Below are 24,703 nucleotides of genomic sequence, written 5' to 3'. Positions count from 1 at the left end.
TAATCCATTTAAAAACCACAGACATCTACAAACATTAGAAGGCTCTAAGACTGATGATCCCTTTTATCTACAAAAAACCCAAACCCAAGGCCTGTGACCCCCTGGGCCAGGAAAGGGGGAGCTGCAGGGACACAGAGCTGGTGGCTGCGGAGCAGCGTCCAGCGCTGGTTCCCCTGCTGGGGCTCCCAGCACATCTCAGTGCACAGTGGGGGAAACAATCACTTCTCTCACTCCCCCCAACAAGAAACAACTCCCCCAGTCAGTCGTTCCTGTGTGTTTTCTCAACCCCAGGGCTCTTGCGCGGCCCTTCCCAACCAATCCTTAAGGCACACGGTGCCACCACAGGTGCAGGGGAAGCACACGGAACCCCATCAGCAGGCACACACGCAGGATTTGGTGCGAGGGAGATGCTCCAGACACAAGTCGGGAATCTCTCCAGTGAGAAAAGTCAGGACACTGTGGTTCCAACCGCCCTTCCCCATCTCAGCTCCACAGCCACCAAACCAGAGCACTGCAGGGCAGAGGAATTTATGTCCCACCAGCACCCAGCTCGCCCCAGAGCTTCACCGTGCTGGACGTGCCACAGCAATTTCTGCCTTGAAATCCTTGCCCAGCCACATTCCCTTCCAACACGTCCACACTCTCCACAACAGACCAACGCCTCCATTCTCCTCCCCAAATTCCCCCCTTGCCCTTGGTGTAACGTACATACAGGAAGGACACTGGTGATGCCACAGGAACTCTGAGCAAGAGCCACTCAACCCCCAACACCTCTCACTCACCTTTGGGAAACTCTAATTCCACGGGCCATCCGTGATCTACACCCTCCTTACTGAAAACGCAGCTTCACAAACTTTCACCAGCTACTCAAGAGAAAGCACAAGAGTTTCCATCAGAAACCCAAAGAAAAACAGGCTTTTGCTCCAAGACCAACTGTTTCTGCTTCAGTTTTAAAAAAAAAGGCTTCTCATCCTTTTTGGCAAAAGGCTGCAGCACAATGTGGTGTAACCACCACTGGCAGATCCATTCCCAGAGTGGTGGGAGCCTGATAAGTTGGAGGGTTTCTGCTATCAGACTCACTCTTCCCAGAGTCAAAAGGCAAGATGACATTCAAAGAGAACATAAGGAAACAAAAAAACCAAGCTGTATTGTATACATATTGTCCAAACAAGTGATAACGGGTTTTCTCCTCCAACTAAATACATTATATAACGCGCACACACAGACCTGGCTACTTTCGCTAATGTGTAAGACATTACAGCTTTTCATTCAAAGATCACAAGAAAGTCAGGTTTTTTGGAGTCAAAATCATACAGATCACAAGTGTAGAAAATTGAAGACAGCTTATAAAGGGTCCCAAACACAAAACTTTTCATCTGTGGATTTGCTTTTTTCCCTCTGCCCTGGAAGAGGGTTGTCCAAACATCCCAACTGAAAGCAGCTGCTCCTGTAAAAGTGCAGTTTCTCAGCGACTCTAAATAAAGGTTATTCCTTCAAAGGGGCTTTCAGGGATTGCTGGATTTTGCCTTGTTACTTTAAAATACCACTGTGCTTAAGGTGCTTAATGAAATCAGACACCTAAAAGAATAAGGTTATACTATATACACTTAAAAACTGAGGAACAAAAATCTCTAAAAATATGCTCTTGAATTTCACAAAATGCACTATCTGCTCAGGTTCCAGGAATGCTTGGGAGCTGTGCTGCTGTTTGCCAGAAGAGGAGACCAAGCTAAACCAGGCTGTGGCAAAAAAGCCACAAGCAAAAAAGTAAACCAGGGGAGGCCTCTGCCAGCCGTCCCCAGCCGAGCTCCTCACAGCTCCCCCGAGGACATTCGGTGTGTTCAAACAGCAACACACCAGCATCAGAGGCCAAACACTAAAACTGCACGAAGGGGGACAGGACAGGATGGGAATGCATGCTGGGGAAGGAAACAGAGAACTGCTCAATGTCAGACTCCCTACAAGCATTCATTAAAGCTCGTATTTACACAGGGGACTCAGGCATCAAACTGAAAAGGCTGAGGGAGCCTCACAAGGCTGCTCGTCTCTCCTACGTGACACCAGCGACGAGGCTGAGATGTGGCGCAGGAGCTGATGACCACATTGTGTGAGCCACGAGCGATATCACCGGGAAGAGAAGGAAGCAGCTTTTCCTTTTGGAAGAAAGATGTTTTGTATCACCACCGCTCTCCTGTTCTCCAGGACCTGTGGCACCGGAAGGGCGAACACACCGCAAGCGGGAAAGCAGACCAGTCCTACAGAGGCGACTAACGCAGCTGAAGCCAGGCCGCTCTAGAAGGTATTTTTAAGCTTGGCTGCCACAAGCACGAGGATCTCTCCAATCTTTTTCTGCCAATTCTGTATGTCCTTGGAGACGTCACACCAGAGCTCTCCATGGCGGGGTTCAGCGTTCTCACAGCGCTTCCTCACCTCTTCTTGTTGTTCCTACGAGGAGGAAAAATGACAGTTTGCAAGCCTCTTAATGTCCTGGTTTGTTCCAGCACAGAGCCAAAAGTTTAACAATCCCCTCCCTGATTCAAACATTCTTCCAAAGCTTATGGTAGGTGTTCTGTTTTGTTTTGTGTTTGTTTTAAAGGCAACATGGAAGCTTGAGTCAAAATTCAGTGGCAGCAACTCTCCTGCCTTGCTGAACAAAGTGGTAGAATTACAGTCAAGCAAGTTTGGGCTACACCGGAGAAACTGCAGGAGAACCTGCCTGTGCATTATCACCTGCACAAGATCTGTGAAGCGAGAGGTCTCTCTGAAGTCAGGAGATAAACACTCCCATCATTTCAGTAATATCGGGCAGTAAAAACTGCCATAAGAGATTAGAACAGACTGTTCCTCCGGCTGTGTTCACGTGCCAGCTGTACTCGACACTTGTGAAGAAACAGGACGAGTTACACAAACCCAGCATCACAACTACAGGAAAACCTATGAGCGTGCTTGTGTTTCACAGAAGAAAGATTGATTTCAGAGATTTTTGCATGAACTAGCATGACTGCGGACAGCAAAGCAGCCTGAATGACAGCTCAGCTGATGACAGAGCCTTTCAAAAACCACCGCACAGGCCTGTTCATGCTCATCCACGACCAGGTGTGACAGCCGTAGTCTCATCTGTGAGCCAGCGCTGCAGCAACCTCAGGTCTGGGCACCCGAGCCCAACAAGGGACTCCTGCCGCCCTCCCCTGCCCCCCGCGCACACTCACCTCCGTGCCGTGCTGGAGCTCAAATTTGTAAAAGAAAGCCCAGGCATCCCCCAGGTCCGAGTCTATCTTCACTGTTCGGTGGAACCATTCTCGGGCCTTGGTTATTTTACGCTCACTCCAGAACAGCCTGTTAAAAAACCAAGAGCGAGTCAACAAACCAGCTTCTCTTTAGAGGAACCTGACAATCTGCAAGCACTCCAGCTCTACAGATATTTCAACTTTTTGCTCTCCCAAGAAGGAATTAACAGATTTTGGAGGCATCTGCTGACTGTTATTCTCCTGGGAAGGGCTGAGGCACAGAAGGACCAAAAGGAAGATCCACAGCTTCCTCGCCACTCTTCCCAGAGAGGCAGGTTCAGTTAGGCCCAGGAAAAGACAGACACTCTGAGAAGGGAAGTGTTAGTTATTCTCTGAGCTCAATCTTTGCTTACTCAGTTGCTTAATTTTGCTATTCCAAATCTGGTGTAGCCAGAGACAGATCACAAACCTACATCTATCTCCCCTCCTCCAATTTCTTAATATTTCAAGTTGCTTTGAGCATCTAACAGTTCAATATTTAACTTCTCAAAGCTGCAATTGCAGGCATGTTCCTGGAGCCACGGCTGTGCGCAGTCACAGGTTCAGATCCATGAAGCACGCAGACCTATTCTCTCAGCTCCGCTTTACAAGGAAAGGTGAGCAGATAACCTTTCACGCTCAAATCCCAGCCCAATTCCTGCCATCTCATAAAGGTACTTGTGAATTCTGAAATTTCTCCCCAGTAATTCACCAGCCGAGCCAACAGTTTCCTGTGCATTAAAGAGTTCATTGAACTACTAAGGTCTTTATCACATCAGACAGCCATCCCTCATAAAGAGCTTAGCCAGTCATAAAATTATACAGCTTATGTGATTGTTTTTAAGCCCTATAATACTCTTGATTGTTCTGTGTTAAATAAACTGTGATTTAAAAGAGCACGAGCAACAATAGCAGAGGCTCAACACCTGCAAGTAGTGGCCATTTCCAACAACATATTTAACAAAAGTTTTTCACAGATGTGTGACACGAGGGTATCGCAAATTGTGATGGGATTAGCTGTTAAACTGCCCAAGGCTGCTCCGGAAGAGGCCTGGGAGCAGTTTCCCTAAAGCAAAAGTTAACATTTTTCTCACTTGCTGCTGAAGCAGAACAAGCCAGCTGTCATTATCTGGCAGGACCCAGCGTCGCAGCCACTGGAGTGTATCCTACAGTTTTCTTTGGCTTATAAAAAAGAGTTGTGAAAGAATTGGGCAACTGTTGGGGCAACATGCTTCCTGCATTAACCTCTTCTGGTATTCACCAAGGAAGAAAAGTTTGTTCCAATCACGACTGCTGTGGAGCCGTTCACACATCAGAAAGGATGTGGCACGAGTCAATTTTAATAGCGTTTTTCATCACTGGAAGCCTCACGACTCAATTTAGACAAGAAGACAATTTCTAGTAGATTATCCTCCTGTTTCAGAGAAGCAAACTTCAGTGTGGCTGGTACTCTGTGCTCCAGGAAGAGCCACAACTGAAGAGAACTGACATAACAAATTCAGGAGGGAAGAGGACTGCAACAGCACAGAATTGAGCTCAGGATTTAGAAAATCTGACAATCTAGGATAGAGAGAAAAGATGAAGAATACACAGTTGACCCCATAAAAATTGAAAAACAACCAGCAAAAACTGTCTCTACTTTGACAAGGACTTAAAACATTTCCTATAAAATGTAACTAAGCCTGCCTCAGCTGAAAGCGCGCTGAAATCCTCATCAACGGACAGCACGGTAAGAAACTTTCAGAGTGCCAACCCCCAGCTTTGGAAAAGGGCTCTGTGCAAATGTATTGTTGTCTGTGCCGCAGTCCCAGACCCAGCAGAAGAGCTGGAGGGCAGGCTGACATCCCCTGCTTTGCAGCAAGGGAGAGATTTGCACAGTTACTAGGAGACAGCTGGAGAGCCGTTACTTGCTTTGGGGCTTATTAGAGCTGCTGCAGCCAGAATCACGCAGTCGTGCTTGAGCTCAGTGTTTCATCGTGGACGCAGCCACACACAAAAAAACGGGTATTTTTACTACATCAAGCACAGGAACTCACTTGGCCACAGCCAGCAGGACATGTGGGTCATGTTCACACTTCTTGAGAGCATCCACACTCTTGGTCTTTCGTTGCGGTCGCGCTTCAAGGAAAATCGCCTCTGACCACAGGATTCCTTAATCAAGTCAAGTAGGAAGATGGTTTAGTGTTATTTCCAAGATTAACCCCCTCCATCCCGCCATCAGACCAGTGCTCTCGAACACAAGCAGCCTGGTGGTTATTCATGCCCCAGCCTCATCCCAGATCGCTCGTTCTGCATGGATACTTCCTTCAGTACCCTGAATTTTTAGCTGGCCTTTCAGTTCTGAGCGACTCTGTACCATAACCCCGCTGCAGCTCCAGCGCTCGTGCTTTTCAGATGAGACATGACAAGCTGGCTCTTTATATATACAGTCAAACCACATTTTTCAGGTCTCTATTTTCAGGCCTGCTGACAGCACAAGCACCATTATATTTCAATTTTACTCTCTGTGCAGCTTGCTTACACCAGCCATAAGCAACCGGGAATCAATTCAGCAAATCGACAGACGTAAATCTCTGGTTTACATGACTGTAGGTGTCCAACAAGCTAATTCCTGCAGGCTTTTATTCTGGTTCATAGAGTTTTAAGACAGAGTTGGAAGCGATTTTATTTAAACAAAAACTGAGATCCTGCTGCCCATTTCCATAGCAACAGGCAGCTTCTATAAAAAAGCCCGTGATGGCAAACACTCATTAAGCATTAGGTCATTCCCAAAGCAAAGTGGGACCTGGGTGGTATTGCTTTGTTGACCCGCTCACATGGTGAGCAGCCTGCAATGAGTTTATCATTTCATTAAAGTCACTTCATTTCCAATTATTTCAGTGGGACTTTAGCAGACACCAGTTAAACACCTTTCAAACTCCAGCCTGAAGACAAGCTAAAAAGCCTTGCCCTGCAGTAGACTACTACATTTTGTAGTAATGTGACATCTTCTCTCCAAAGATGCCGACATGTTTAAACAATTAAGTCTTCCCACAATTCTGCCAAAAAATAGGGAAGCATTCTGCACTTTCTCCTCCCATCCCAAGAGGCGAATGTTTCCAGTGCTGGTTAGAACCAATTGACTTACATTATATGACCTATTTGCTTTTTCTTAAATGAGTTAAGATAATAAAAAAACAGGACTAAACATTTATGCTACAGGATCCTCTAATCATGACTGCAACTGAACTTTGCTGCCAGCACAAGTTATTCAGCACACAGTCAGTGCAGGGCAGGCAAACCAATGATGGGAAGTCTCCTATGGCCAGCAGCACACCAGTGAGACAGGCAAAATAAAAAACCCATTATTTTTCCACTGAACTTCCTAACTACAAACACTCGCGAGTCTTTCTTCAATTGGAAACCTTGGCAGACTTCTACCAGCTTCAGAGAAAACCCACCCATACTCAAGATGCTTTCCCTGGAAACCTGGGAACAAACTGTGGACCACAGACCCAATAATATACTGGATACTGCAGCAAAATGGAACCAGCTCCAACCTGTGAGGCCTCTGGTGTGAGACAGCACAAAGCAACTGGGATTATTCACAAAGATCCTCAATGTTTCATTGCAGAAGGATGATTTACACCTCTCCAAAATATAGTATTTTGAGATCTGGTCAGAAAGAACATCTTGGAAAGACACGTGCCTTTATCAACTGGGCAAAACAACCGTGTTTAAGATAGAAATGAGACCCAGCTCACCTGAATTGGGGCATTCTTGCAACGCCTTGGCCATCAGAGTATTTGCAATGTTCTTTAGCCCAGCTCTATACTCTAATCGCACCGACTCCAACCTGGTAAGGAAGAGACTCAGTGATGATATTTAGGACCACGTATTCACTGTGCAGAAACAAACAGCGATCACATGAAGGTCACTGGAAATTGCAAATGTTTGCCCGCATCCTGAATATGTGAAGGTGACTGACATCCCCCATGCCTCTCCCTCTAAAAATGAACATTACCTTTATTCTACAATGGCCTAGATCAAAAACCTGAAAAAAGGGACTATAACAGAAATGAAAGACCCCTGGGGTTTCAGCCTCGATGCACTACAACTACCATCAGAGCCAAAAACAAGTCAGGATCACTAAAGCATTTTGGTATTCAGAAGTTGTTAGACCAGAAAAAGCTCTAGGATGGGCACAGTCATCAGTTTCAGGCTCAAATGGCTGAGAAGATGTAAAATTGCTGGCCTGAACAACACATCGGCTTTGTAGCCCAAATTAATTTCATTCCCACACAACTCACCAGAGATCCGGATTCTTCGGATTCTTCAGGCGAGACTTTTCCAAGATGGCTCTTGCTCTGGTCAGCTGCCCAACCTTCTCCTCCAGCCTGGACAGCAAAAGCCACAGGGGGATGGAGTGGGGGCACTTTTTCAACTGGTTAAAGTAGAAAAAAGTATGGTTATATATAGATTTGAAAAAAAAAAAACCTATTATGACACCTATAGAAAAGAATTTCCTTCCCTATATGCTCCCGGAGAGTTTAGAAGGGAGATCAGGTTGATTACATCACTCAGATTTCTCCTGGTTGGTCTCACAGCACAGAAGTTTCTCCTACATCCAAACCAGTTTGGTGCATCAACCATGACTGAGCTATCCCAGCAGCAAGGGAAAAATAATACACCTCCCTTAACAATATACCTACAATTTGTGCTCCATCTGGAGATGGAGGGCTCTTCTACACACCCAAACTGCAGCGAAGCGTGCAGGAAATAGACTGCCCTTGAAGGCAGGGAAGTCATTAGGATATCAGCTTTTATTTTAAGAGTTTTAATTTTAGTCTTCACAGGTCTTTGAGAACAATTGTGCAATGACTTTTTTCCCCACCAGTGAGGAGTCAAGCACACAGCAACCTCTCTCAAGCAAGAAAGTGAATGTTGCATGTGGATACAGGATAAGATAAATTCCTGTGGCTTATTTCAAGGACCTAATTTTGTTTTGTGTTGTTATTGTTTTAACCAATGACAGAAATCACCTCTTCAGTTAGCCTGGGGCAGAGCCCTCTCCATTTTGATCCAAAGACAGAAATCTCTGTGCACCAGAAGCACAAAGTAAACTTGCAATAACATACATCTTACCCCTTGATTATAAGCCTCCCGGGCTTTCTCTACCAGCTCTTTTTGTTCCTCAATTTGTCCTTTCATCATCCAGAGCTTGGGGAAGTCCTCGTAGTGCTTCAGGGCTTCCTCACAAAGCTCCTGGGCCGCAGCGATGTTCCCAAGCACCCATTCTAACTTCACAGACTTCATGAAGACCTGAGAACAAACCAGAGCTGTTTATCACTAGCGGCCATTAAAAAACCGTTACTCCATCAGGGCAGTTAGCTAGAGTTTGAAATAAAATAGAAAAAACAAAATAATACCAGGGTTAAATTATAGTGGGAACAAACAAATAACAAAGAGAAAGGTAAACGCATATATGAAAGGAGTTGGCACAGTATGGTCAACGTGTATCCCCCCTATTAGCAGAGAGTTGACATTTGTGTAATATTTGTACAAAGAGCATAACTTTGAGGAGAACCAATTAGCACACTTGAGCTGCTTCACCAGCACAACCTGATCTCCTTACATCCCAGCTACCAAGACCACCCACTCTTATTTATGGCTTCAAGTTGCAACTGTTGTCCTGCTACTTACAAACTCTCACATTTACTCTCCTGTCCCCAAGTGTCTTTCAGCTACACATGGAAGTTACAGCTGTGAGAAACACATTCTAGCCCGACAGCTGTTTCACTCCTCTTTGATCCCTGCCCTCCTCTTTCCCAAACTCCCCCCCACCATAACTTTGCAGGAGAAGCATCAAGTCTGCGGGCGGAGCTTCAGCCCCAGCTGGAGAGAAGCTCCCTGGCTGACAAAAGAGGAAGAGGAGAGTTTAAAAGATCGAGGATGAAGCACAAATTGGGAGGGGCCGGACAAGGGACAGACACCAAACTGATTTTCTTTTACTTGGATGAGTTAAAATGCTTCTGTATGAACAGCTGAAAATCAACAACATTTATCATACCAGGAGTAACTCTCGAGATAAACACAAGAGTGTAACTTTAAACAAGAAACTCAACCAGAGCTGTCTTTAGCACAGTAAGCACGACTCTTCTGTGAAAGCATTTTCTCTCTTTTTTTTTTTTCCCAAGACATGCCTTTATGCAACAGGAACACCATACAAACAGCTGTAAACTGGGAATTTCCTGACTTTTGCCATTTATGTAAAAAACTCAAAACCCTTCACTTGATCTTAGCCCTTTTTTTTTCCCATCATGCCACGATTTTGTGTCGCAATTTGCTGGAGAAGCACTACAGCAAAAAGGCGATGGCAGGGAGCCAGCTGGTCAGTCCCCGTGGCCGCAGGACTGAAGGAACTTCTCCTTCCACCCCAACTCCCCCGAGGATGAGAGGTCAGGGCCCCCCACCCTGCGCACAGCCTCACCCGAGCAGTGGGAGCGCTGCTGCGAGCTTTGGCCAGCAGCCTCCTCGCTCTTTCGTATTCATTGTTTTCCGACTCGAGCTTGACAGCAGCCAGCCAGATCTCCTCGCTGTTGGGGTTGGCCTGTGTGAACATAAAATGACAGCCAAATGCATACAGTGAATCAACAGCAGATTGAACCCTTCGTTTGATCCAGATTAAAATTGAAATCAGAGCTTTGTCAATCCACACTAGGGTTTTTTTTTTCTGTTCAAGCTCCTCCCAATCTTCTTTTGACCTTTGAAGTTTATAGAAATTCTCCAAAACAGATGCACAACACAAAGATATATGCCAGTTTAGAAGTTGGATGCTTCTCAATTGTTGAAAAGCATTAATGCTTGATCTTCTGAACTTTCAGTTTAAATACTGAGAAGATCATAGGGTCTGCCATGAGACCCTCATTTTATTATCCCTGAGCAAAACAACTGAAGTTTGAATTCCCAACTGAGGTCTGTGAAACTTCTCTAATAAAAATCATTTCAGTGGCAACCATGTCAAGTCTTCAGGATGGTAACAAAATACACCCAGAAAACATTTAGGAAGTAAATATCTTGAAAAGACCTGCCATTTAGTTTTGCTATCACTCAGCTTTTAAGCCTCATTCCCAGTGTTAGAACCATGCTGGTCTGTCTTTCAGCATCCAGCAGACAATTCACTTCATTGTGCTGTGGATGGGTGGGTTGGATTGCAGCCACAAGTAACACAGTAACCTCATTAATTAGGGCAGAACACTGTGCTTTTTGCTGAGGAGACAGACAATTCAACACAAGGGGATCCCGATCCATGACTAGAGTTGGTGGGAGCCCCAGTTTGCAAACTCAGCCCCTGGTGTGGTTCGACTAAAAGAGCAGTAACACACTCTCACTTCCAGCTTGCTGCCATTTTACAGGAGAACATCTGCCACATAAAACAATCAAAGAACAGCAGAAGCCTCTCATGGTTTTGAAAGGCAGCAGGAATCAGGTGTTGACAGTAGCAGCCTGCTCTGTGTTCTTTACTAGCTGTACTTCACACAAGTCTAACATACCCACCTGGAACGCCAAGGCCAAAATGCTCCGGGCGGCCGGCACATCTCCCGCCAGCCACTTGGATTTGGCCCCCATGAGCCACAGCACTTCTGCTTTGGGACAGTGAGCAACCGCTCTCTGCAAAAGAGCCTCCAAGGATTCTCTGAGACAAGAAAGAGCAAGTTAGAATAGCTCGAAACGCTGCCAAAGGCGAGCTCTCACCCACCATCTCCACTATCACTCAATGCTATAAATACTGTTGCAAAGTCCAACGTTGTAAACCTTGAGAAGCTGTTTCATAACACGGAAAGGGTGGGGTCTTTTTTCACAAGGGTGCTGAAATCAGGACTCCACAAACGGCTCATTGTTCAGACACCTTTGTTTGACAGCCTCTGCGGAAAGACCTTGCACACAAACAGCTCATTTGTCTTGGAAAGAGCCATTCTTTTCTCAACAAACCTCGGCAGAAACCGAGACAGGAAGTTTTTCAGAATTATTAGATGAAGCTGGCTTGATCTTATTGAAATTTGTTTCCTCCTCTGGAAAATATACTTTTCAGGAAGAACAAGGGGATAAAAAACAGCCACCACTGGGAAACATGGGAAAACATCAAAAGCAAAGACATACTTATTAAAAAAAAAAGGCTTGAAGGGGGCAGAACTCAGCATCTGTGGTCACTTCCACTTTGTTGGCGTTAATAAGGCTGATTCCAGGCATAAGTGGTCTGTTGCACAGACTGTTTGCTTTATTCTATGCTTTGGGCAGAAAGTTTTAGATGTGTAAAACTTTGTGAATAAACCTTGATGTAAGAGGCCTGAGCTGTGACAGTATCACACCTATCTTAATACAGCACGTGATATGTTTAATCAGAAAATGCCAGAGTTGCTCAAACAACTTCAGCAACAAAGTAGTTTATCTATAAAAACGAAATAAAACACGTGCTCTATTTCTAGGTGATTTGTGCTCCCATTTTTTTCTAGAAATGCCTCTCAAGGATGTCTGTCTCTACCTTGCCTATTTATATCTATTTCAACCAACTAATCCATATTGCCAGAAAACATTTTATGACTTCATAAAAACCAAAGCTGTTCTAACCACAACAATAACGAAGGTCAGACCTGCACACAATGCCAGTGAGTTTCCAGCAGCTGAACTAACTCTGCATGTGCAACATGTAACTTCAGGGATCACCTTGCAGCTTTTCCTCCTCCCCAGTCTACCACCCAAGGATTACTCAGCTCACATACCTCGTTCCATGGTTCTTTTCGAAGTACGCTGCTCGCAGCCACACGCTCTTCTTGCTCGGGAAAACTTGCAAGGCATAAGCATAAATTGCTCGGGCACACTCCAGAGCATTGTGAGCAACGCACTAAGGAAAAGCACATCAGGACTCGGTCAGTTTAGGGCTCTGATGAAATCAGGTGCAAAAAGAAACGACATACAAAATTTAACACAGAGTTCAGCAACTGAGTAACACATGCATTGGGGGATTGCACAGAACAGTTACCATCAGCTTTTAAAAAGGAAAAAGGGAGGAAAGTTTCAAGCATCTATCAGAACACAAGAATCACTGGGACTGACACACAGGCCAGCTTGAAACATTAGTGAGGATTGTAAATACTCTCCTGTTTGCACTTCATTTGATTTTTTACAGGCAAAACTATAAGCGCCACAGCATATGCCCCTGCTGCTGTGAGCCCAATCCAAGGCCAATGAAGTGGGTATTTCTCATGCTGAAATATAATTTAGTTTTCAGTGCATGTTCAAACTACTCCCCTAAAGCAAAGAAAGCCTGGTAAAACTTTTACCCACTCCCCCGTCCAGTCTTATGTTAACTCTTGAGCTACAACGTTTACACCTTGAAACTCAACTCCCAGTTCCTTTAAACAGACCTCAATCAAAGCTACACACACAGTAAAACAAAACAATAAAGCCACCAAAACCAGCAAACAATCCAGCACAAGTCCAACTTTTTTGCTGAGTAAAAATTCAAATCTTAAAACAAATCTCCACAATACAATAACCTCCCAAGAAGCAGACTGGGGAAATGTGGGCAGGTGGTGTGGGAATCACATCCGCTTTCACTGATAAAAGATATCATTCCCCAAGTCCAGGTCCATTTCCCCCAATTAAAAATAAAAAGAATCCCACATCACAGCTGGACATACACTGTCTGCATCTTCCATCCAGGTGTGTTTCCGATCCTCTTCCTCAATCCCAATCCCAATCACCGCTCGCATGATTGCCTGGCACGTGGCCACGCTTCCAGCTTTATCACATTCCTCAGCATCCTAGAAACAAGAGTAAACCCCTGCTCATTTGGAGAGATCGGCAAGAGAATTTACATTCCACAGTGGCAAACAGAGAGACATTGTGGGTCACGGCCACATTAACAATATCTTATTACTCAAACATATCTTGACACTAACCAGTGAGCCCAACCCATAAAGAAGGTGCTATAGATGGATACAGAATCAATCAATCTTTTGGTTAAGAAACAAAACCTGTCAACTGCATCCACTGAACAGCCTGGAAAGTCTCCTCTTATAGCTCCACTGATCTGCCCCAGTCTGGGCCAATGAAAAAAACGCAAGTTGAGAAGAAATAATTGTAACATCAAAGCTGCTGACTTTTTTCAGCTGTCAGTTGATTACTAAGTCTAAATAAGGGTTAAGTAATAACTAAATTTAAATTAATACAACCACTGTTAAGTTAGAGGTGCAAAGGGTGTCTCACCGGAGCATATATGGAAAAGTGGCATTTTCTGACATCCAAAGCTTTTGAAAAGCCAAGCATGTCTTGCTTAAACTTGTTAAAAGGATCTCTGCTCAGATAACAGAAACGGAACAGTTCTAGTACTGAAAAGGAACTCGAGAAGACAATGATGTAGAGCTTGTGCTGTTTTTTTTTAAACACAAGCAGAAATTAACCTTTAATTGTTTTACTGCTATAAAGTTATAACACTTTCAGATGTTAACAAGGATATCTGTTTAATATTAAATACTATCAATACTCTTTTAAGCAGTGTGCTAAGAACATTTTGCTGCCTTGACCCACTGTAAGCGATCTTAGTAGTAAACTGGTTTAAAATGCCCCACACACAACACCACTCCAGGGTCTCCCTGAACTGTGGCCTTGACTCCCCTCGGCTTTTTAGTCTCACCTCTTGTATCTTCACAAGAATCTCCACTGATAGGCCTACTGCAAAATTCCTCTACCCTACAATATCTGGGATCAGGAGCCTTCAAAACAGAACATCTGGGTGTCCACCTGACACCAAGGAAATACCTGTATCCATTGCTCTCTGTTGATTTCCACACCGTTGGCCCTAAGAGACGTGATGGCTCTGTCAATGATTTTCTCCACCATCTGGGTGTTTCCATTGGCTTCCTCCAGCTTGGCAGCAGTAATCCAGATGTGACGATCCGTTGGGATATTCTCACGGGCTTTGTTAAGGACTTTACGAGCATTCTCATATGTCTCCAGTCTTGCCAACGCAAGCCACAGCTGCGGAGGAACAAAAGACGTATTTGAGATCAGAACAAGGAGATGACAATGCCGCCGCACGGCGGTGTCAGCCCAGAGATAAGCAGCTTTATGCTCTTTGCTACTAGTTGGCAATTGTCCTCCAGTTGTGTAAGCACTGGAGGAAGAGCAGAAACAGAGCCTACTGCTGTCCTTAAAGCTCAATCCTAATCATTTCAAGATATCATCACTGTTTGCTGCGCTGCTGCATTTCATATTTTCTGTCCATACCACCTTTTAAACAGCTGAATATTACACTCTGGTTCAGCGTTTCAGCAACTAGCAACTTTTAGATTCCCCAGGCCATATGTATACTTGTTTTCACAATTGTTGAGGCACTAAACATGAACACAAACATGGCTAATTGACCACAGCAGGCACAGCGGTACGCTGGTGTAACTAACGTAACAATTACATAGGAAAATGAGGCATATAATGACCACCAAACAATTCTGGAGGAAAAAAAAAAGCACAGTCCACTACTCACCACATCCATCTTGTTGTGGCATAAAGTACGTGATAGAAAACTCATCCTGCACTCACCCTGCCTTTTGTTTTCAAAGCTCTACTGCCAGCCTAAAGTGCTGTGTAAGGGGTTGCTTTATTTTAATTTTTGGACCTACTTCCACACTAGTGGGACAGCACTCCACGGCCCGACTCAGCATGATCCTGGCGTCCTCAGGTTCTTCTAACTCCACGGCTGCTTTCCACAAACGCACCGAATTTGGAACATGCTCAAGGGCTGGAGAGGCAAAACAATTATGTCAAGCATGACAAGGCAGTTTACCAAAGAGAACTGTATTTTTTTAAGGTGATGTATTAAAGGTTTTGTCCTACTACAGATGAAAAGTCCTGAAAGATGAAAGAGAGGGAACTGTACTCATATTAGCTCTTGTTTCAACAATGAGCTCTCCTTTTATAAAAAAGGAACATCTTAAATACTAAGCAATACCACAACCTTGTTCCTTAGATGTTGAAACTGTCCCTTTGAAGCCGACCATTCAACAGTGCGGACTGCTTCAGAGAGATGCAGTAAAATCCAGACCCTTTTCCCTCTCTAGATTAAAGTCACAAGGTAATTTATATAATTCAGCAGTCATGAAGGATCTAATCTCTACTGACAGAGTAACTTCAAGTAATCAAAGAATTAATGCCACAAACCTGTGAAGACTTGGGTTCAAGACAACACAACAAACCACTGTTACGAGGTAATACTGTTTGGAAAATACAGTAATTCCACAACAGAAGAAAACCCATCAAATGCAATACAACAAAAGACGTAAGGTTGTAGCTAAGTACCACAGAGAAAAGCTGTTTGTCAAGAACATGGAAATTGCTACACTACAGCAAAACCTCAGGCCCCCAGGCTCAACTATACAAGAACTCTGAGGTCTCTAAAGCTCCTCCAGCAGGAATCACTGCAGTATCTAACCAGTTATGGAGAAGCTGGAACCCAAGACAAAGTCCACGATTTTTTCTAAAATGTATCATAAAGCAACAGGTAAAATACTCATTTACTTTCAGAGTAACATTTTTAATTGCTTTGATCTACCTCTCAATCTTTGACCAAGGTGGAACTGGTTTTGATGAGCAAAACGTAATTTTGCAATTGCTCAGTAACAGCAGCTTTCTGCTGTTTTACAGATACTTCAACAGTTCTACTCTTTGACACAACAGCAAGTTCCACCATGAAGGCACACATTATCAAAAACTGTATTTTCACCAAGGATGAGGAAAAAAAAAAAAGCAGCCCTTAAACTTACAGACAGATCTTGAACAACTTACAATGCAATATAAGCAGAGGGAGACTCAAAAACCTTGTTCTCTTACCTTTCCTAAGGACGCGTTTCTTCGCACGGATATCTGTCTCCAGCTCCGCTGCTCTTATATAAATCCGGACAGACTGTGGAAGGTGCCGAACAGCTTGGGCCACAACAGCCTTGGCTGTGTCCCCAGGCTGAAGCCGAGCAGCTTCTAACCAAACATCTTCACTCTGTCAGGAAAAAGAAACCATCTTCCTTTGCATCAAGAGAGGGATGTGAGCAGGAACTTAAAACTCGAGTTTCTAGCTAAGTACATGTCCTTTTAATATTGCAGACAGTGAAGCTCTATCAGGTACAGCCTGACAGAAGCTTAACAGAGACGCTGCTGCTTGTAACCACAACCTTTTACTACCGTCCTGCAAGGATCAGCAGGGATGCAAAACGATTCTGACCTTGGGGCACATCTCTGTTCCTTTCATGATGAGGTTTCGAGCCACTTGGAGTTTGCCGGTGACCTCCTCCAGCCGGGCAGATGCAATCCAGGCCGGCGGATGATGAGGATTGGTCTCTCGTACAGACTTCAGGAGCAAACGGGCTTTCTTGATATCACTAAACGAGGAGGAAAAGCAGGCAAGGAAAAATTTCAGCATGCTAGCGAACAACTCCCTGCATCAGTAAGTACTTTACAGTCAGTTCTTCACAGCCATGCCCAGATGCACGTCACTGTGATCTCACACGAATTATATACAACCAAAACAAGCTTACAAATATACACTAACACAGCGAGATTACAGTGAAAACCCATTAAGTATTTCAGTAAGATTTTTAGGAATTACAGCTAGGTACTTGCAGTTGAAAGCTAATAAGTATTAGCATGAACATTTGAACATACCACTTTGACTTAAACGGCAATTCTTTATGAAACAGGCATCGAGCTTCAGATTAAAGAGATTTTCAGAGGTCCTCAATCAAGCCAAAATCAGCAGTACAGCGGTACAACCAATGAGGTTATTTCCTGGCTGGCAGGCAGCCACACACTGCCCTCACTCTGCTGTGTTAGTCCAGAGACAGAACAGAAACAACCCCCACAATTCATGCAGCCAGGTCAGATCCTAAAAACATCAGTTGAAAGACTACAGTAGATCCCATGTTAAAATAATTCATCCTCAAAACCTCACCTAGCATATTTACAAATTAAATGCTAGCGGAAAGCCAGCTGCTCAGATTTCCATTTATATGCAGGATAGCAGCCGTTACTAAGAGGATAAATCAGTTAATCCTTCTTAAACTTACTTGATATCTCCTCCGTGTGTGGGAATCATCGAATTCAAGTCTGTCAAATATCCTTTCGGGTCCACTACAGTCTGGCCGCTCACAGAGTCCGACACCTGGGAAAGCCAAGCCAGCACTACTGAAACGCCCATTCACAGCCCCACTGTCTGTGCACATTAAAGACTGGAAAAGCCGCTGCTGCTGCACAAAAATCCGCTAGGTATTTGTCTGTCACCAAAACCAAGGAAGGAGCAAAACACAAAGCCTTGCTCATTAGCTTTTTTTCCACTTCTAAACTACACAACTGTGGTGGATGCTAAAATATTTAGTACCACTGAAAACCCAGAAAACAAGCAGCTTGGTTTTCAGTCACCAAAGTCTTGCAAGCCCTGTCAGCTAAAGCCCATCTTTTTAGTTTAAAAGCATATTTTTATGGGAAAAATCAACGAAAAAGAACAGAAGTCACCGACTTCAAAGTAGTATTTTTCAGCATTTTAATGGTTCCCTTGGTAAAACTACTGGTGCTATTTGTCTAAAGTCCCTCTCTGGTGTAAAAGGGCAGTCTGTCCTGCCATAATGACCCAAGACTTTCAGGGACAAACCTATTTCTCAGGAAATTCTATGAGTGTAGAGGGCACAAGATTTGAGGAAGAGTGCAAAATTGTTTCAGACATAGCCAAGATATTTCTTCTCTCCAACACCCAAAAGAAGACTTTTCTAAAACCAGGTCCTAAACAGCAGCACAGCACCATCCCTGGCAAACCTGGTACAGCTCCTTTCCAGCATCCTTACCTGGCTCAGCCTCATGTCCATCAAGGTGTTCCTGGCTTGGCCAATCTTCCTCATATCCAATTCACCTGTCCCAGGTGTCATCAAGCCTGGCGTCATTCCTCCTGGGTACGGAGTATTCAAGCCGCCTGGATACGGGGTATTCAATCCACCAAATTGCTAAAAACAAGAGCAAGAGAAATACACTCCTAAAAACTCTGCTTAGAGTTCAAAACTAATACAGGCTGTTGGCTGACCTGCTCTTCTGCAACAGCTACAGGGCAGAGATGCCAAAATCCCACAGATATCTCAGAAATGGCATCTCCCCTTAATCACAAGACATTTCTCATGCAGGCTTTGTAAACCTGTAGGTAACTGTGCAAATCTAGTCAAGTCAGTGAAACTAAGGGAAAAATTTGAGCATGAGCATCTAAACTTAGCACATGTAAATAAGAATATCTTCAAAGAAGTGCCATGGACATCTGGTGCCAACGCAGGGCCAGTCCGCTCCTCCTGGAACCGTGTGACCATAGGAGCCTGTGGCCACACAGCAACAAGATAAATTACTTAATTTTCACTTGACCATAAGGCAAATAATTTTAACCCAATTGCTCCAGGGTTGAGCAAACCATTACGGGAATCTGAACTTGATTTTCTGTACCATTTTTGCAAAATGTTGTTATAACAGAAACAGAGATTGATTCTGCTCAAGAAAACTCATTGTTACCAATTTACAGCAAGAGAAAAGGAAAAGAAACACTTTCTCCCATTTTTACCACAAGAACCAGGCTCTCCCTGGCACCTAAGAAAGATTCCAGCAAGCACAGGAATCCAACATCCGGCTATTCCTTTGACCAACTAACAAAGTAACCCAAGTTTTTTGGCCAAACATAGACTTATTTTTTTTTCCCCCAAATGCCAGTCCTGAATGCACAGTTTAACCCTCGTCTCCAATTTTAAAGCACAGATCACATCATCACCAGGTTTGCTGCGTACGCACCGTCTGACGTGGGTCCACCGTGGTGTGATTCTCTCCCGACTGCAAATGCTTCGCAAAGAAGCTGTCAGGGACAGGAGTCAGCTTCTCGTACCGAGGATTCCTCTGACGCTTGTTCCTGGCGTCCCCGACCTCCGGAATGCTCAGCCACTCCTCCTCTGTCACCTCTGCCAGCTTTCGCTGTTCAAACACAAGTTGTCATCATTAATTGAGAAAATTGTTCTTTTTAGCTGCACTTATTCCCTAATAGATTAATTTTCATGAAAGAACTCAAGATCATTTAAAGACTTAAAGGTCAAGGGCCAGAAATTTTTCTAATTGAATGTACAAAAGAATTGGATGCATTTAATTAGAATCTGGGTTGAGCCCAGACTGTGATTACAAATCAATTTTGCTATTAAATTCATTGCTACAAATATTCAGATTAATCTCAGTGCCTGCAGCATTGAGTGTTTTATTACTCATCATTAAAAAATAGCTTAAACGATACATTTTATTTAAAAGGAGATTTAGAGTCAAGAGATCCTGCTTAACTACTAATTCAATGCCAACAAACTATCAGTCCCTCAAAGACAGAAGCGTAGAACCTTCTTAGGAACTGATATGAAGCCACAATAAAGCACAAACCAAAATCCTAGCGCCAAAATTTGCATAAATTTCCCTACCTTGTGTATCCGCAACAGGCAGAATGCCCATGCTCTCCCATATCCCTATAAAGTGGCTGATAAACACCCAATTCCACCAACCGAGCGCAGCTCTGAGCTCAGCAGAGACAACATTAATATCGCTTTATCATTGTGGATTCCTTCATCGCCCTGACCTAAATCAGCATGACTAATTAAAAACCGTCTGCAATTGTGACTGACTGAAAATTACACTGCAATACTTGAGAGAGCGGCAAAGCAAAAAGATCTCCCGCACAGCAGCTGCCAACTTTGTATTCCTTATTTATCCAACAGAAAGTCATTCTAATCTGGACAAAAATGAAATACTTGTTTGCCACCATACAAAATTCAAGCAAAGAAACGCAGAACATGCATCTACCTCTCATATGTCATAAAGATAAAAGTCATATTTTAGACATTTTTTTTCCTTACTTTCAAGTCTGAGAACTGCTGCTGAATTTTGGGTCGTTCCATACGGTATTTTTCGATTTCCTCTTTTTCTCGTTGTTCCCTTAAGAAAAGGAGAACTGAGGTTATGCTCAAAGCTAACACTGAGCAAGTCTTTAAACAAAGTGTTGATATTACAGAAAAAGGTGTTTGATTGGAGCTAAGATACATTTTAAAAGCCTTTTTTACAAGCTAAGATTATCTATCAACATCTACGACAGAGATATCTTATCAAGTAAGACAAAATTGTCTATAAAAACAGGTGTCTCCAACCAAGTGAACTTCAATGTCCTCTTATTTGTAGACCAGGCAGTGAGTTTCATAAGTAACACCCACCAGTTTACAAGACACCTGCATTATGTGACTTTTCTACCAATTTCCAGTGTGCTGTGCATTACCTGATATGTCAAAATCAGTCACTCAGCATCTCCCCACATCATCTTAATGAACTACAGTGAATCTTAATTAACTACAGTGAATCTTAATTAACTACAGTGAAGCAATTGAACCACAACAAGCTGCGGAAAATACCCATCATCCTTAGAACTTGGAGCCGCAGGGTCAAGGGTACGGCATTAAAACAAAAACTGCGTATGTTTCTGAAAAGGTACCCAGTAGATGAGAACAAGATCTTAACCGGAAAATGGGAAAGGTAGAAGAAAATCCAAAACACAAACTAACCAGAAAAGACCCCATGTCACTGGTGTAATTTTTCCTACCTTCTTTCTTTCCTGCGTTCATCCATCCTCTTATCCAATGCTGCATATATAGCATCTGCTTCCTCGTCATCTTTTTCATAGGGACCACTTGAGAACAGGCTCCCAGCATAACCATTGAACTACAGATTCATGAGAGAGAGGAAAAAAGGAGGAAAAAAGGGTGAAAAAAGGCAGTATCTTCAGTGTAAAGCTCCTGTTATGTTGCTGCTACAGCCAGTCACCCAGAACAATGCAAATGCAGGAGCAGAATACTTCTAACGACACATCTGCCAACAACAGCAGCTTTCTTCTGCCACCCGGGTGTTTATTCTCCCAGTTTTTCAAAAGCAAAGCTGCTTCAAAATTGCTTCTCTTTCAAAATTGCTTCTATTCAGCAATAAATGAGATCCCACTATAGAAAGGCCATTTTCTTCCATTAACCACTTTTTTTTTAAGCTACTGAAAGCAAACAAAAAGAATAATACACCATTTAACCAACAAAAGTGGGATTTAAGCACAAGAGACTACGCAGGCCTCATAAAGACAAATATATGTCCAAGCACAAGAGCTTAGATTTTATTTGTGTGGGAGAACACAAAATACATTCCCCATAGTCCTTAAAATTAATATTTTATTTATGGATTTCCTCCCAAGACTCTCAGAGCTCTGTATAGATAATTAAACCACAATAAGCAGACAAATGCTACAATAAATATCTGCAATCACTCTGCCATTATGTTTAATGAGGTCTTAATTTATAAAAAAAAAAAAAAATAAAGAAAAAAAGGAAGTGCTGTTAGCAAACTAAAGGAAATTTTGATCTTGAAACCTCAACTAACATGGGGTTTTAGAGAAAGGGAGCAGGGAGATGAAGGAGTCCCCTTCAGTTTGGGGAAAATCATCTCCGGGATGACGGAAATCTCATCACCTCATCGTAATTGGTGTCGTTCAAATCTTCATCGTCATCATCAGCCGTTTGGTTCTTTTTCATTTGATCCCCGACCGTCCTCTTCCCTGGCGGCGCGTGCCGATCGTCCACGGGGTCGTTGGCATCTCGGGCGGGACCGATGTCCGAGCGGGTGGTGAAACCCGTGGCGCTGGGGGGATAAACCAGGAGGAGCTGCTCAGCACCCGCAACCCCAGTACCCGTCACACAGACACTCTGCAGGAATTATTACATACAACAGGCAATAAAGATATCGTTCTTTTGCAAGAACGGCATTGGCCAGTCCCCATCCTTACCCATCGTAAGGACTGAGGGGGGAAATGCCCTTTTATAGGAAAGCCTTTATAAAACAGCGGGTCCCACATACACACACGGTTACACAAACCCCCCGCAGGCAGCGGGTCTGAGGCCCCAGGAGCGAACCCCAGTGCCAGGTTCGCATTGAAACACAAACCCGCGTATACGCGACCCATTTCATGTCAATAACACCCGAAAAGCCGCGCGGGGCTCGGGCCTGTCCGAGGGGCGGAACGGGCACCGGGGAGCGGCCTGAGGGCCGGGGAGGCCTCGGCCGGAGCGGGCAGCGCCTCACCCGCGGCCCAGCCCCGGCACGTAGCCCAGGGGGGCGGGCATGCCCAGGAACGGCTTCTTCTTCTTGTTCATGATGCCGGTGAAGGCGGCGGCGACGTGTGACCGGGACCCAGGCGGCGAGAGGCGGCCGGCGAGAGACGGCGGCGGCGGAAACGGCGGCGAGAGCAGACGGGGCTGCGAGGCGGAGCTACCCGGAACTTCCGCTCCCCCGGCGCGAGCAGAGCGCCCCCTGGCGCCGCGGCGGGACTCCAGCGGAGGAGGGCGGTGCCGGCGAGCCGAGCGCGCATGCGTGCACCTGACGGCACCTGCCCGCGCACCTGCGCGCGCGAGGGGACACGCCCACCCACCCCCTCCCTTCTGCGCGTGTGCGTGTGCCCGCGTCTGCGCGCGCAGCCGCCCGAACGCGCTCGCATGGGCACGCGCGGCGGGATGCACGCACGAGCGCACGCGCGTGTGGGCACTTGCACACGCACCTGCGTGCACGTGCGCACGTGCACACGCCCCACCCGTGTGCACACATCTGCGTGCGCGTGCCGCGCGCGTGTTCTCGCCCGCTGCCCTCCCGATTTCCCGCAACTAACCGAGAAACCCCGCGCGCGGGCGTTAAACACGCGGGAGCTTTTTGCTGATGAATTACAAACGCGACCCCTCCCCTTTCGCGTTCGCAATTAACGGAGCAGATGGTGCGTCAGGCACGCAAAGCCAGCGGTGCGGGGGTGGGGGTGCCGCTCGGGTCGGGGTTGGTGGATGGGGAGGATGAGGATTATGAATATGTCTGGGGTGATGAAGATGATGAGGATGCTGAAACTCTGCTATCACGGCATTTAAAATTTATAGTGATTATTTTTATTGTTATTATGAAACAAGTAGCTGTTGAGGATGGCTCAGAGCAGCCCTGAGAGGGGCCCAGGGGACCCGAGGAGGTCCCAGGGGCTCCTGCTCTGTTTCCCCAGCCAGCAGCACGGGGCCGGTGCCCATGCCGGGGGTGTCAAGCTTAAGCTGCTGTTTGCAAAGTCTCTGGGTGACCCTGAGATCCATGTGCAGCTGTGACAGCAAACCAAAGGGTCCTTGTGCCTTGGGAGAGGCTCGTGGACACGGACCACAAGGGCAAGGGGGAGCGAGAGGGGTGCAAAGGGCCTTGGGGCTGGTTTGGGGACCCCAGCTCTGCCTCCCGCTGCAGCTTCTGCCAGGTTTCTGAGCAGAAACCAGCTGCCAGGAAGACAAATCGCCCCATTTTGCATGTTAATGGCAATGCAGCCTCCAGCCACTTCCCATCAATCTATTTTTGGGTTCTGTTGGAGAGAAAAAAAAAAAAAAGTAAATAAATAAAATCGCTTTTGCCAAACAGCTGGGGTGGCAGAGGGGGGAGGGCGGCTGCAGCGTCCCAGTTCTCCTGGCCAGCACTCAAGGGCAAGGGTAGAGCCCATGGGAACGTCCCCAGAGCCAGGGACCCCCCAAGCTCCCGGCCCCGCAGGGGCTGCCCTGAGCAGCTGCTCTGCGAACGTTTCCCATTGCAGAAAAGCCCAGCTTTGCGAAGCCCGACAGTGCAGCCAGGGCCTGATTCTCCACAGGGGCAGGATTTGGCCCAGGGAGAAGGTCCCATCAGTTTCCACCAGCTCTGCGGCTTTTCTGGTGGGGCTAATTAAAAATATTGCTCAATTTGCAGCTGCATCCATTGCTCCAGCATGTCGCGTCTCATCAAGCACCCGGTGAAACCCAGCGGGTCGGCACTGGGGGGTGGAGAAATCCCAGTCCCTGACAGGGGATCGGGTGAAGGGATGGGGGTGAAGGGATGGGGTGAAAATATTCCGGGCTGATGCAGAGAGGCTGCAGCAGGGATGGGGAGAGCAGGGAAGTTCCCAGTCTCTGCTTGAGGCTACAGAAGCTGTGGGAATTTCACTTTTGGGGTGATCCTGGCACAGGGCTGCTGTTGGGGCTGTGAATCCGCTGTTTTTACACCATGCTGACACAAATCCAGCCGTTCCATACGCAGGAAGTTTTCTCCTCTCCTGTGTCTGACTGGTGTTTGCAGCACAAAACCAAGGAGAAAGCTCAGAATAATTTATAGGTTGAGTAAAATCAATCGTAAATGGTTTTTAATCTTCTCTCTGCATGGAGCTGGGGTTTGTTACTGGCAAGCGCAGGGCAGAGCCAGCAGCCGGGTACCAGCTGCACGTCCCACTGACCCTGCACACTGGAGGCAATGGGAGCTCTGGTTTGATCCTCCCATGGACTTGGGGCATGGCAGGGATG

The 24,703-nt window shown here is 45.5% G+C and overlaps 1 protein-coding gene across 1 annotated transcript; it reads right to left on the bottom strand.

Annotated features, from left to right (window-relative positions):
* Positions 1–1,122: 1,122 nt before the first annotated feature.
* PRPF6 (pre-mRNA processing factor 6) lies at positions 1,123–22,646 on the bottom strand. Its single transcript, XM_065032283.1, has 21 exons — positions 22,452–22,646; positions 21,842–22,010; positions 20,935–21,053; positions 20,201–20,279; positions 19,107–19,283; positions 18,131–18,286; positions 17,360–17,454; positions 16,519–16,675; positions 16,134–16,296; positions 14,927–15,045; positions 14,067–14,285; positions 12,947–13,069; positions 12,026–12,147; positions 10,803–10,941; positions 9,736–9,855; positions 8,391–8,567; positions 7,556–7,689; positions 7,010–7,101; positions 5,303–5,417; positions 3,210–3,336; positions 1,123–2,445 (listed from the first exon to the last, which is right to left on the bottom strand). Exons 1-21 carry the CDS (start codon positions 22,520–22,522, stop codon positions 2,293–2,295), a joined length of 2,826 nt encoding a protein of 941 aa, XP_064888355.1. The 5' UTR covers positions 22,523–22,646; the 3' UTR covers positions 1,123–2,292.
* Between the last annotated feature and the right edge of the window lie 2,057 nt (positions 22,647–24,703).

This window comes from Columba livia, chromosome 16 (assembly GCF_036013475.1).
Source record: "Columba livia isolate bColLiv1 breed racing homer chromosome 16, bColLiv1.pat.W.v2, whole genome shotgun sequence".
Taxonomy (NCBI): Eukaryota; Metazoa; Chordata; class Aves; order Columbiformes; family Columbidae; genus Columba; species Columba livia.
The sequence above is the reverse complement of the archived record's forward strand: the minus strand, read 5'-3'. Positions and strand labels throughout refer to the sequence as shown.